The sequence below is a fragment of the Centropristis striata genome, chromosome 9 (assembly GCF_030273125.1).
Source record: "Centropristis striata isolate RG_2023a ecotype Rhode Island chromosome 9, C.striata_1.0, whole genome shotgun sequence".
Taxonomy (NCBI): Eukaryota; Metazoa; Chordata; class Actinopteri; order Perciformes; family Serranidae; genus Centropristis; species Centropristis striata.
In genome coordinates this window covers 32,012,473-32,027,258 of record NC_081525.1, presented here as the reverse complement: position 1 = coordinate 32,027,258, position 14,786 = coordinate 32,012,473, and the positions used below count along the sequence as shown (strand labels likewise).

At 41.8% G+C, this 14,786-nt stretch overlaps 1 protein-coding gene across 2 annotated transcripts in view; it reads left to right on the top strand.

Annotated features, from left to right (window-relative positions):
- ttll7 (tubulin tyrosine ligase-like family, member 7) overlaps positions 1-14,786 on the top strand; it is a 77,776-nt gene that overhangs the window by 16,555 nt on the left and 46,435 nt on the right. For both annotated transcript variants that reach the window (XM_059340806.1, XM_059340807.1), the window contains exons 7-9: positions 2,463-2,679; positions 5,243-5,407; positions 8,943-9,101. In XM_059340806.1, coding sequence (XP_059196789.1) covers positions 2,463-2,679; positions 5,243-5,407; positions 8,943-9,101 — 541 coding nt within the window. The remainder of the gene's footprint in view (positions 1-2,462; positions 2,680-5,242; positions 5,408-8,942; positions 9,102-14,786) is intronic.

The window sequence follows — 14,786 nt, the reverse complement described above, 5'->3', positions numbered from 1 at the left end:
AATATTATGATTTGCCTAAAATATGTACTTTTTATTTCTTCTTTGCACATAGTTCTCCTGATCTCTTTGGAATACCAGATTGTAAAACATTTAAGTATTCCTTTTGACTTCTTCTGTGAGCCCTGAAGTGCATGTGGGAAGAATTACTTTGGAGTGCATTCATCACTGGCACCAATAGGTGGGGATATTGAAGTACAAATAGCTCTGGGTGCTTCACCTCTCCCTCTAATTCTCTTTGAATTTGTCCTTTCTGGTATAATGTGAGCATTACTTATAACTCCATGCTGCACTAAGCCCTTATTTATTAAAGAATAAAAGGCAGCAAAGGCTGAATTATAGCAATACATTAAGAATATGAAAGATGATGAGTTTAGCTGGGCTACTCAACGGCGGGCGGCTCACAAGATTAGATTTTTCTCCATTTTTTTTTGCATGGTGTGACGCGGCAGGAAATTAAGTTATATCTACCCCCTGTAATTTATTTTTCCATCGGCCAACTAAATGAAGTTATTGTTTGTGTCTGAAGCGCAGCTTGTTATAAGGGAAACAAAATAAAGGCGCATGCAGGGCTTAAAAAGGCGAGATTCCCTCCGGTGCCAAATTAAATAGGCAGGGGAGAGTGGGCTGTGATTATCTGACACCCCAGCTCATCAATCATGTCGTCTTCTCCTCAGCTACTCCTCCTCGACTAACTAACACCGTTAACCCTGTCCTCATCATTCAGCTTGCTGTCTGCCTGTAAGGAGGGCCCTTTACATCGTCGGTCAGGCTCCTATCAACTGTCCTGGTTCTTTTCTGTTCGAGCACTGTGATAAACAGGCCAATGAAGTGCTCGTCTATTATGGCAGTATTTTAGTTGGTGGGAGCAAGTCGTGATTGATTCACTTGAAAGCTACAACAACATTAGCAATGGAAATATCAAGAAAAAGACTAAGACCATAACGTGTAAAGTAATACCTGATCCCAGTCTGGATTCATACTCATCAACAATCCTTTAGTGGTTTCGCTTCATTAGAGTTAACTTTGCAGGTGAATTCTTAAATTAAATTACAACAACATAGACTGTACTGTTCTCAGGATACTGTATGTTCTAGCTGTGATTACAGAGCATAACAATGTTTGCCCTCTGGTGACTTGGTGCCACAATATCTTAATACAACAAACTGTACTTTTTGAACAATCAAGTCTTTACATCGTGGCCAAATATTGTGTGTGTGTGTGTGTGTGTGTGTTTGTGTGGTGTGCCAGCTTGTATGTGTATAATGGAGCCTTCCACGCCGTGCATGTAACCAATTTAGATCCAGTCTACCTTAACTATGAGTGATGGTGATATAGGTCAGCCGCCATGCTTGTACATAGTGGGAGATTGTTTAGAAACGACCCCTCACCCTCCCTGCACACATTGCATACACCCATACACATACGGACAGACTTATACACTTTCACATTTACAAAGTTCTGGAATTGTTGCCCCCTCAGCCTTGCGTGCACGGCCACATGGATGCGAACAAACTAACACAACTGATTCCTAAATCCAGCGAGCAATGGCCTGCATACTATAAGGACTGAGTGCCAGTGACATGAGACCAAAGCAAATGAATTAAAGTGGCGGTTGAAACGGAGCGCAATGTCTTCTCTTATTAACCTGCACACAGCTAACATACCCTGCAACAGCATTTGATGCAGTGTGCCATTCAGAGAGAGCTGAGTTTGGCTTTAGAAAATCACAATGTTCTCCAGATGCTCGTAGAGTATTTCTCAGACAAACCAGCAAGTGTGTTGTACCTGTCTGTTTTTTGTACATTTATTTTTCAACCGTCTTATTTATATGGTCAGGTAATGAACAGAATAACAAAAGTTTTGGAATGTTTAATACCCCTCAGAGCCAAACAGCTTGTCCTGCTCAAACTAGAGTGCACTCATTTACATATGTTTTCAGTAAAGGTTCTGCAGCAGTGGAAGGTCACATGAATACCATCAGGGCACAATGGCTCTGACCCTTCACTGCTAAGGGCTAAACTTAAAATGTTAGAGTCATTCCGTGCAGAGTGAAGAAATGTCTTCTCCCTCTGACTGCCTCTATTCCCCCTGTAGAACATTATACTTATTATCCATTTCTTTGAAAAACAGAAGTAGAGCAAAGTTCATGTTACGATGGGAAGATTGAAAGCACCACCATAATAGGCAGATGTGGCACCCCAGTAATATGTCCCAAACTTTTTACAATGATTTAAAAATGAAATATTGTGCCTGTATACTGTTTGGCTCTTCTTCTTTTTTTTTTGCTTCAACAGATATATAAGACAGTGCCAATGTCATCAGTCATGTTCATGGTCCCTGCTATGCTGCCATCTATCATTTTTTTAATTATCTTTTTTGTCTTTACTATGCCATATTTTATTATGCTGCTGACGACACCCCAATTTCCCCCCCGAGGATTAATAAAGTTTCTGTCTATCCAGGATCTCGCTTATCCGTAACTGTGAAAAGCTGCCAGCCCAGGAGCACTTTATCGTTCAGGAGTACCTGGACAAACCCTTTCTGATGGAGGGCTACAAGTTTGACCTGCGCATCTACATCCTCGTCACTTCCTGCGACCCGCTTCGCATTTTTCTCTACAATGACGGCCTGGTTCGCATGGGCACAGAGAAGTACCATGCACCCAGTGAGGCCAACCTGGTGAGTCACAGACAGTAATACTACTACTAATAAAGAATTTTTCAAAGTAAAGGGTTGGGATGCGCCGGTTGTGAAATTCAGGGCCGATACTGAGGTTTAAAATAACATAACTGATAGTCAAAGCTGCTTTTTGTTGCTGCTGTTTAAAGTAATCTGATAAAAAAAAAAACTGAACTCTTTGAAAAGACTGTTTTGTCCATGTTGAACCACATATAACCAAAAAAACAATTATCCAGCGCAAAATTCATGCGATACATCAGACAAACATTGGCCACTGCCATCAGTGAAAGTCATCTCATTTGCCGATACTGGCTGATAACAAAGTGCTTCACAGAAGCTGCACATAGACTTGGAACCGCACACATGGTCATAGACACATATCTTGTAACAAATAACAGGACATGCAACTTTATCTGTGTGCCATCTGTGCACAAGGCCAGTTTGATGAGTTGGAGACACACACACAACTGTTCGTGAATTTATATTAGAAAGTACATACAGTACCTAGTGTGTGGCCAATTGGGCGAGTCGGACATGCACTGCAGACAGATAGTATAAGTAAATTCACAGAACAATGTATTTGCCATGCACTCCCAGGAACCGGAGCCATGGGCTTCCCTGTGCAACTCAACATAATCAGATTAGACACGCAAACACACAAGGGGACAGAGGTTGGAAACACAGTGTAATCTCGGTATGATCACAAAAATATGCATGTACTCGTATACACAGTCAACAGTGCCCAAATGCAGACAACTCTAAGGCTGAGATTGTTCTCACACACACACACACACACACACACACACACACACACACACACACACACACACACACACACACACAATGGGCAGGCATACTGTATGCACACAGCTGAGCGTAAATGTCCACATGCCAGATGTCTCCTGTAATATCAAGCCGCTCATATTTGCCTCGAGGTTCTGCACCTGCTGAAGCACAGTCTGTTACTGATGGTGGGATGTACTCACACACACATGCACACACACACTTGCACAGCTTCCTATCAAGCGTGATGCTTATCTACAATATGAACACACGCTCACATAGATGCGCCGGACCCCTCCTGTGACACAAATGTGTATTGTCTTACCCAGTCTGTGACACATGATGGAGTGAGTCATGCCATGGAGATGGATGTTCAATCCCACAGAGAGTGGCTCCCAGACAGCCATCATAGGCTAGAGTGGCCTCCGGTCACAGCGTTATTACCTTGTAAGCTAAGGACAAGGATGTATTGTCTTCAACTGTGAGGGATAGTGTTTAAAGAGAGAGATACTACAAGGGTTACACAATGGCTAGATATAATCAACCACTCAATGACGCTTTTTAACCATGCTCTCTCTAAACTATGAGTGCTTGAGATGTTGATAATTTGTGATTGTAAGCTTGTCCTACTGTTACACTCATTAAGTGTTGATTTCATAAGAATATAAGAACCATTTTTAGATTACAGCATTGATATTTCCCATAGAACACAGCGAAATGCTCTTTACTTTTCTTCTTCTTTTTTTCTTCCATCTTTAGTTGTTGCCAAGGGACACGTTTGTAATGTTTTTTTCTCCTTTATTCCTGTCTACCCATATTACTTAGGAGAGAATGTTTTACAATACGACGTGGATATGTGCACTGTGGGGATAAAAGCATGAACACTCTTGAGGATATTTGTTGTAGTGATTATCATCACTGACAAAGGTATAATTACACAAAAGAGTGCCTGCACAGCTATTTCAGCATAGTATATAGTATACACTCTATATGTTGAAATAGCATTTAATTGTATCTACTATTGCGCTTGCTTCAGTGGAGTTATTTGTTTCATTAGTATTAGATTTTTGTTGCACTTGACAACTCTCTGCTATGAATACATCTAGCTTGGAGCAGGTAGCAGCTTAATTTCTTCATCAGTTCAGTAAATAAAGGAATTCAGGGGAAAGAAGAAGATAAGGATTTTATGAAACAACAAACAATACATGCCATCTGGTGCAAATATGATCTGCTGTTGCTATGACATTCAATTTTAAATACAGTCAGAGCTTACTAGAAGAGGTCGACTTGCTTTACAAGTACACCACAGTCCTTTGACTCAACAATCTACCACATCTGGTCGAACTGACACTAGATATCATGGCTGGGTAGTGGTCCAAAAATTACGATAAGAGTATCACCACCAGTACCCATAAAGTGATACAGACACCAATAGAGTACATCATGTAATACCTTTTTTTTTTTAACTTCATTTGATACCCATCATGTCCCAAAATTCCACCACTCACTCCTCCCTATACAAATGGTTTTGTACCAATACCCAGCCCTTTTAAATATGCAGTATTTTCATTGTTTTGTTTTATAAATGGTGGTTGTAATGTGCAAGTGTCATTATATTCGTCCTCCAAAATTGTGCCTATTTCTCTCAGATCTGTGTTCCTATGTAAAAGCTATCCCATGTACTTGCACTGCTATCAAATTAAATAAAGCTAGAAATCGTTGGAAAGAGACAGGTGTAAACATGCATAAGCTGACTCCTGACTCGTCTTTGTCTCCACAGAGCCAGCTCTACATGCATCTGACCAACTACTCAGTCAACAAACACAATGAAAACTTTGAGCGGGACGAGACAGTGGACAAAGGCAGTAAGAGGTCCATCAGCTGGTTCACCGAGTTTCTCCGCACAAACGACTACGATGTGGCCAAGTTCTGGGGAGACATCTCTGTACGTGGGTAGTCCACCCAAACAGACACAAACACAGACACAGAGTTACATGCAGACATATCATGGCGGATGTGCGGTATGATAACAAAACACACCACAAATGCAAACAACACACACATGCATCCGTAAGTGTAATCTGTAAGCGTACACTTGTATATACACATGATCTTGCTACTAACCAACACACGTTGCACACAGAACACAAGCCGACCAGCAAAAGGTTTGGTATGATTTGTTATGACAGTAATTCGGTGAGCTTCAGCGCTTTGTTTAACTCCAAGAAGAGCTCAGTGAAAACACCATTCCTGGAGGGTGAGCTCTCTCTATCTGGCACTACTCCCGGCTCATCCAAACACCTTTACCTCCTTCATTTTCTTTATCAAAGTCCTTTTTTTGAAGGTTCTTTCCCCTCCTGTTCTTGATCCATTCCCTTTTTTTAGACTTCAACCCATCCATCCTATTATATGCCCCTTTGTATCACTGTTAGTCTTTTGTCGATCCTTTCTTTTCTTTAGCCATGGATCTTTTTATCTTCTTTTCTATTTCTATTTCTATAACTATGACATTCTTCCTGACCTTGACTTTTTGTCCCTCTGTCTGAGGTTATTTGGTTGTATGGTCCCTAGTTTCTTGTTTTCAGTTTCAGTGTATTCACCGTCTGTGTTCAACCTCAGAATTGAATCCCTTTGCTTATTACACTCTCCCCAAGGCAATCTTTTATTTCTTCTTTCCATCAGCTTTCACTTTTCTTTATGTTCATGTTGAACACAGTGGCTTTTAAGACTGGGTTGTGGCCAGTGCTTTCATGCTTTAAGTTCTTGTTTACACTAGGTGATGTTCCCTTTTCTTTATTCTCCTCTCATGTCTTGTACAATCTCTTTGTTCTCCATTTTGCCAAGTTCTAGTTCTTTTTTCCTCACTTTTCTTCACTCCACTTTTTCTCTCATCTATCTTGTCTCTGTGACACACCAGAGTGTCACCCTCTGACTCAGCCAGACCGTCCTCCTCTTCTCCTGCTCTCGCACCATTTTTTGTCTCTGCTCTTTCCTCAGAAGTTGCACCACTTTGGTGTTAGTGCTGTCCGTTCGCACTCACACTGTGTTTTGTTTCAACTCTGTATTTATGCTCTCCGCTCACTCTCCTCTCTCCTTCTCTTTTCATCTCTCCTCTTACATTTTGTTCCTGTACAGACCAAGCAGGCTGCCCTGACTCTTCCCACCAACGGTCACGGTCAGAGAGTCAGAGAGTTTGTTTGCCAAAAGATTGTCTGTGGGGGTTAAGAATATCGTGTATGTGTTTTTTTTCCATGTTTCACTGACATCTCTTTCATATCGAGGTATTATTGATGTGCTGTATGGGGCAGAGTGTCCATGGTTTGACCAGCAAAGCTGTAGCTTTTTTATGTGGGTGTAATTTTGAGATCAGTGTCTGACTACAAATGGGCTAGTTACAGAGGCCACAGCTAGAACACTGTACTGCTCTCTGCACCCAGCAGTCAGACTGGACTGACAAAACTGCAGGCCAGCGGAATTGCGTGTGGCTTAACTGGTAAAGGGAAGCGTAGTGCAGATGGTCTGTGTGTGAATCAGAGTGAGCATGCAGTAGTCAGTAGTGCATTAAAAAGTACAGGCTTTGTCCACTTAGGATTCCCTAAAAATTTGGTATTAGTGCTTAGTACACCTGATGCACTTTCTCATCGGCTCGCATTGGCTTGTATCATCACTTTTTGGATAGGCTAGCAAAATTGTAAATTTAACAGTTGTTTACCGACTAAATTTTTTTCTTAACCCCTTCAGGAGATGCAATGCCTAATTGTAACTTAAAACAGAGATAATTTTATTTGTGATCATCGCGTTACACTTTGATTTTTAGCTCCTTGCATTGCTGCATGGCTGGATTTCCCTGCATTTTTTTAAACAACTTTAACCTGACTGATGATAAATCTTCAAATTGACAATATTTGTACAGCCCACACAGTCTAACAAGACAGACTATCAATTTCAATGGGGCACGTGTTATGATTTTCTAATATAAGCTTGATTGGATAGTGCAAATTAAAAGTAATAGCCGACATTGTAGGCTTGTAACTAACGTAACACATTAATGTGTGCAGGCTGGCACTCGCCAGAGCGGGCCCTGCCATCTACCACTGGTCCCGGTGAAATGCTACATTTTTTAGGAGTCCATTGTCCACTTGGATGCTACCATTGGAGTCATTAGAGAAGACATTAAAGCTCCTTGGCACATAAATGCTTATTCAAACCATTTAATGCCTTTCAACAGGGGATTTTGTTGTTGCTTGCCTGAGATTCTTTTAATTGTCATGAAAAATAAAATATTTTTTTTCATTTAAAAAAAATTCTGTTAAGTTTCTATCTATTGCCTAATAAGGTAACACAGTGGTGACAGATCCAAAACTCAACTGCAATTATTGTTGTAGTGGATCTCTTTGAATATGTAAGATCTTTGAGATTTAAACTCTAAATATTATCCATAACTCTGTCTTACAGAGATAGAGATTAAATACATGATTATACATGCATACATAAAGTAGCTTAAATGAATATACAAATGTACGCAGGTAAAATAATTCAAAGAGGCTTATAAAACCATTTCAGTCCAAAGCTAACAAAACACAGGCACACATGCACAGTGCAAGGCAGTAGCCAGTGCTGGGGGCTCAGGATAAGGAGGGAGGTGTTGGGGGCAGGGACAAAGACACACACACACACAAACACACCAGGCAGTACCGGGGACTTCAGGCATAAACGACAGTAGTGGGAGCAGGTGTTGGTGCTGGGCAGCCTGTGGGTCAGACGGGTGGATGGATGGACAGATGGATGGAGGTGTGTGAGCGACAGACAGATAGAAAAAGGAGGGGGCTTCTGCCTTATCAGGCCAGGGCCAGACCACCATACCCCTCTCCTGCACCCAGCAGTCAGACTGGACTGGGTAAACTGCAGGCCAGCAGCACTGCATGGGGCTTGACTGGTGAGGGGAAGCTTTGTGCAGAGGGTGTGTGCTTGTGTATGTGTGTCAGAGTGAGCATGTTTACCCCAGCTTCACAGTGGGAGTTGGGAGGCAGGTAGCAGCCAGCAAACATACGTGCAAACACACACATGAACACAGGTTGGGAGCCACTAGCCACACAGATGGACCACCACCAACACTGGTGAAAGTCTGTGTGTGAGTGAAATTCAGGAGTGCCAGGAACACTTTCTGTTTCTCTTCGGCTTTTAAACTGACAGTATCTTGAGACACAGTTCTCTCTGTACAGTAGTTTACATGTCTAGTATGTGCCATGATTATTTCATTACCAAAGTTTAGTCCATGCATTTGTATGCAGTTGCAACCTGCAAAGAGAGCTGGACTCCTAATTGCACCATTTTCAGTTTAAGAGGATCCTTATTCAGCTGCTATAAAAAATTCCAGCCTATGGCTTTTTAGGAGGAATGCAACTGACAAAAAAAAGATTTATGCCCTCTTTTTCAGCTCAGCTTGGTAATTCTTTTTCTCTTTGTGTTTGTCCTGCCAGGAGCTGGTGGTAAAGACCATAATAGTGGCTGAGCCCCACGTGCTGCACGCCTATCGCATGTGTCGCCCCGGCCAGCCACCAGGGAGCGACAGCGTCTGCTTTGAGGTTCTGGGCTTTGACATCATCCTGGACCGCAAACTCAAACCCTGGCTACTGGAGGTACAACTCTGTGTGTGTGTGTGTGTGTGTGTGTGTTTGTCACTTTTTCTTTGTAATTTCTACTTGCAGTTGCTGGCCAAATATTACATTTTAAATTTAATTAAATGCAGACAAGAGGTGCATTTACCACAACATTTAAAAGGAGAGTTATATTTTCCAATTAAGGATGCACCGATACCAATATTGATATCTAGCCTATAGAGGCTAAAATAGCTGGCTTGGGTATCTGTGACAATGGAGCTAATTATTCAATTAATTTTTATATTTATAAACTATATACTATATACTGGAATTTTAATTCCTGGTCAAGTCTTTACTAATTTGTTGCTGCACTTAAAATGTTTACACTTGAAGTGGAACTTCATGTAAAGATTTTTGACCAGCTTGTTGGTGGGTGATTTATTTTTTAAATAATAAATAATAAAGAAATAAAAACTTTTTTTTTCAGATTGGTGCATCCCATTTTAATTTGGTACTTTGTAATTTTAGCAGTTTCGTGTGTTGTCTATTATGCCAATCATAATAATATTTTTACATCTAAAAAGACATTGTGGAATAATTACAGAAGAACAGTAGGAGATTTGCTTAAGGGCACGTTATTTGTGTGTGTGTTTGTCAGTCACAACGATGAGGGCTGCAGTCTGTGCAGTCTCACCTGTCTCTGCTGCTACTAAAGTGACAGCGGCTCCTAAACTGAAGTAATGTGGCATCAGCGGGAGAGAAGGAGACGTTGCCCCGCACTGACAGAAAACATAAACACACACTGATTTTGCTTACACACTCCCGTCCCTGGTGCACAGAAACACACAGAAACACCCACATAGTCTCAAGTATGTATTTATGCACCTCCAAACGCAAGCAGGGACACATTCCCATGTAGAATGAAAGGAACCTACACAACCACAAACATGCACACACAATTACATGGATGTGTGCACTCATACACACCCACGCATACAAATAGAAATGCATGCATTCAAAGCTTCATATAAGATGAGACAAAGATCTCTCTTCCTCTTACAAAGGCACACACACATACACTCAGGGTAGGAAAATATAGGTCAGGACGGCAGGTTGACTAGCACACACCCAACCCTCATTCTCTCAGTCAGTCTCTCAAGTGTCAGTCATTCTGGAGATGGATTCGAGTTCAGAGTCCACTCCAGGATTTCTTTCTCACCGTTCTGATGTCAGCTAGTCAGTTAAAGCGTGACCTAAATCCTTTAACCCAAAGTGGCTGCGAGCCTCACCCCCCCCTTTCCCACAAATTGACTCAAGGATGGGAAATGCCTTTGGGATAATTGTTTGCTTTTCCCCCATCATGACAACCCAAAATAAATCTTTCCAAAAGCCTCTGATTTGCAGAAAAGTGGCATTTGATAGTTGGTTGGTGTTTTCAGAGGAGTCATCGTGGAATTAGGGTGTTATAATTACCCGACACTTTTCTTGTGGTTGAGCAGTTGTACTATATGACAAAAGGCGAGCAAGGATGGTGTTCCTTCTTGACTGCTGGTGCACTGTGACAGTATGTGTGCATTGTGTGTGTGTGTATGAGACATGCCAAACAGCCGTGAATGCAGTTGTTCCACTCCAGCAGTAATGATCCCCCTTGTGCTCCTAGCAGCTCTCTATAACTCTCATCAATTAACATCCCACGCACACACACACAAACACACACACAACCCTGATTCTCTTTCACGCAACATTTACAGCAACAATCATTTATTTCCAAAATTCAACTGATTAGTCAAGGGATAGTTGCAAGCAAAGAGACCCTTTCTCAAATCCTCACTGCGTACGCTGTCAAGCCTGAAAATAACTTTATTACCACTTTTTAGCCTGACGACGTTCATTCTTATTCTGCAGGGACGCCACGCGCAGCCTGGCCCATAGGCTGGTTGCCACAAACGATACCCTATGGCAAGCCCTCAGGTCCAAATTAAATTTTTTAGTAGATCACTTTACAGCATTTTGTGGTAAATTGAATGCATTTCACTGAATTTCACCATTTTTATTTTTTTTATTTCTGTCACCCCCCTGAGTCCCAAAAAACTAAAAATTGTGTCAGGAATTGAAACACAATCTAGGTCTTACAGGTTTGTTTTGAATTTGTGGACTTCAGCTCTCAGGTTTCCTTATTGGTGTCACTGTGAATTATGTATGCCACGCCTCGTTGGGGCTTTACCCAGACTGCTGTTCCGACAATGTCTTCCTCTCTTACTCTTTAAAACGTCAAAGTTGGTTGTTGGACATGCAAACTTGCAGCCAGGAAATGAAAGTTCAACCTATGTAAACTCAAAGCCAGTCGGATACCTAAAAGCTAGATGGTATCATATGTAAGAAACTGTCAAATGACATTAATCCTGCCCTTTGTATTTGTATTTTTTTGTGCGTCTAGGAGGGTGGGGAGGAAAAGGAACATGATTGCACCTCCAGAAAAATGCCACTGTTTTTTTTTTTTTTTAAAGAAAAGCTATTCAAAGAAGTGCAACTCCAAACTCCTGTGATTAGAGGACACAATCGCCGCTATCTTTCCATTACAAAAAAACATCTGTGCAAGATACAGCACACCGGTTCTTTGTAAGCAGACAAGCACAAAGAGAAATCATTGCAAATGTACTGATAACAAACAGGAATACTCAAGAGGAACAACCCACAGACCAGCACACACCTGCTAAATAGCTTGTCACAGGGGTGAAAACAGAGAAGGCAAGAGTGATGCTTCTCAAACCAAGGCCAGGCATCAAACAGGCGCATTGTGCTCAAAGAAAGTAAAGAAGGGAGAGAAGGGAAGGTAAAAAGAGAGAGAGACGGGCTTTTGTGTGATCCTTATCTTAATTCAGCTGGGTTTTCAACACAAGTTTTACCTCCTATTGACATTCAAAACATCAGCACGACATAGGCGCGCACACATTCACACACACACTTGCTCAAATGGCGTAACCCGAGACGTTCACTTTCATTAAACCAGCCCAGACAGCATCTGTGTCTCGTATAGGAAAGGCGTTTCATTGAGCCGTGATGTTCACTTCACACACACACACACACACACACACACACACACACACACACACACACACACGCACACACGCACAAGCACAGGAACACACGCACTGTCTGCTTAGGCTGTGGTTTGTATTGTCAGTGCCAAGGCTTTTGCTTTGAGGGCTTCATTGAGAGTTTTCTTTTGTCTTTTGACAGTAAAATAATAAAGAAAAGCAAAACGAAAATATGATGGAAACATAATGAAAACATTCAGTTTTGCTCAGGAACTGCCTTATAATAAGGGCTTTACTTCTTCTACTTCTACTAAATTCTACTCACACGTGGTGGTGTCTTAAAATTGGGGTGCATGGGTCAAAGAGAACAGCAGCCGTCTCCAAATCCAGTGGGAGTCATAAGGAGTGCATTTACTCAATGGCAATATATAGCAATGGGACAGCATTATCACCCCTGCACCCCCCTCCTCTCTCAAGTTTATCCAGGGCCCATGTGCTGTAAGCTGGCATGACAAATAACGTCAAATGGAGTGAGGAAAATGGGGGAAAAAAAATGACTAGAGGTTTGTTGGGTGAGGGGCGAGGACAAGACAAATATATACACACACAAAAAAAAGATTTCTTTAAATGCTATACACCTTGAATCTTAAACAGAACCTGAGAAAGAGCATAATTCATTGTTCTCATGGGGTCCTGATTGGTGTCCGTGGACCACAACACAAGGACTGGTGGATTGAGGCCCAGCCTCATTACAGGCTCTGGCTCACTTCATTTTTTTGTGTAGAAAAAAAAAGGAAAAAAGAAAAGCTTAAGCTGGTCAACTCTAAATAAGAAGAAACAAGTGTTTGTAGTGAGCATGAATAATTAGAAACCTGCCTGGTGTGTGAGAAGCTGTCTCTCTAGTGTCAGGCTGCCGGCAGCTCAAAGGCTGGTCAGCCTGCTTGTTAGGGCCACAGTCAGTGTGTGAGCGTGTGCACCTCGTGTGTAAATGAATGAGTTAGTGTGTGTGTGAATCTGAATTTGACTGGTGCTGTGTCTGTGTGTGGTGTTTGAATGAGCGCGTATTGTAGGTACCGTGTGAGTGTGTTGGCCTGCACAATAAACACATATTCACTATGAAAGCCAACACATGTGACTGAGGGTGGTTCTGTGTCTCTTCTGAAAGTGTGTACTCTCTCTATGTATTTGTGGTCTTTTTCCCCTTTGGGAATAGTCCTCTGTAGTGTGTTTGTGTGTGGTTGGCCATTCTGATCTGCCTACCAAACCAGCTCCAGCCTACAGCCTGTCTTTTTATCTCGTTGGAGAGGCATGGAGGAGTACTGCTTAAAACACAAAAAACAAACCAATTCAGTGTGTAACGGAATAAAGAGAGCAGGAAGAAACCTTGTTTGCCAACATTCACGGTGTTTTATGTGTAGCTGTTTAGTACTGGGATGCCAGCGGACACAGGAGCTTAGGCAGCTCGATTATTGATGGCTGCAACTTAACTACCATCTCCTCATCCATCTCGCTCCCTTTCTACCCCTCCTGCCCCCTCCCTTTAGGACGGCTTGTGCAGAGTGATTGGCAGCTAATGAGGCGGGCATGGTTAGGTCAACCGTGGCACTGGTTTGTTTGTGTCTCAGTGTGTGTATGTGAATGGGCATTACGACAACAGACCAACAGACTGCAGCTGGACTGCTCCCCTTAGGGTGGTGATTCTTCACCCCTCCTTCTCCTTCCCTTCACCCCTTCCTGCAGCTTTCCTCTCTTTCTGTGCTCTGTCCCCAATTGTTTCAAGATGAGTTTAGTTTGCCTGTCCATCCCTCAGAGTCAACATAATCCAGACTTCCTTTTTCTTTTGAGTGCAAGTGTGTATGTGTGTGTGTGTTTGTGTTGGGGGGTATTTGTGGGGAGTAATCTGTGCTGGCAAGTGTAAACAGATGCCACGATACACACGTAAACATAGAAACAAACACGTAGCAATTTCTTTTACTCTCTCAAACCCCGAGACACATAAACACAGACTGCAAATGAATTACAACTGCTGGAAATACTGTTAATTTCCTGTGTGAAATAAATAATGCCTCACACTTATGAAAGCCTTCAATGAAAATTCTATTTCATCTGTGCAGAATGTGATGAAAATTTTATGTTCTTATAGCTTTCCATAAAAGTGTAAAGAGTAGCCATTCAAAGCGTAGCTGTTTTCCAAGGAGTTTTAGAAGAAGGATTTAGAGGTTAGCCTGCCTTTCAGATATTTCCTCAGGAAATGTGAGAAGTGTTTTCTAACCCCTACAACAGCAGAGTCAAACATTATTGTGTATTCAGGGTGATTAAGGAGGAATTTACTTGCTACCTGTGCTCTCCAAATAATTTTCATCCCCTGATGATTGAATTTTAGAGGGTGAAAAATGAAGGAGGAGAATACATACAGTTTCATATACTCAATTATCTTTCAGAGTCTCTCTTGCACTCTTCCACCTTTCATTCTCCTTTTGCCTTTGATTAATCTTTGGCACTTAGTGGGATTCATTCTTATTTAAATGTCCATGGATGTCGTCCTTAGCTCTGAGGGGACGCATTTCTCCCCGTGAACTCTAGGTGGCAGTAGTTACCTGCGAGCCACTCTTTGGCTTATAAGAGGTTTATTAAAGAATAATTAGAATGATGTATGGGACTGTCTGTCTCTATCCACATCCATTTT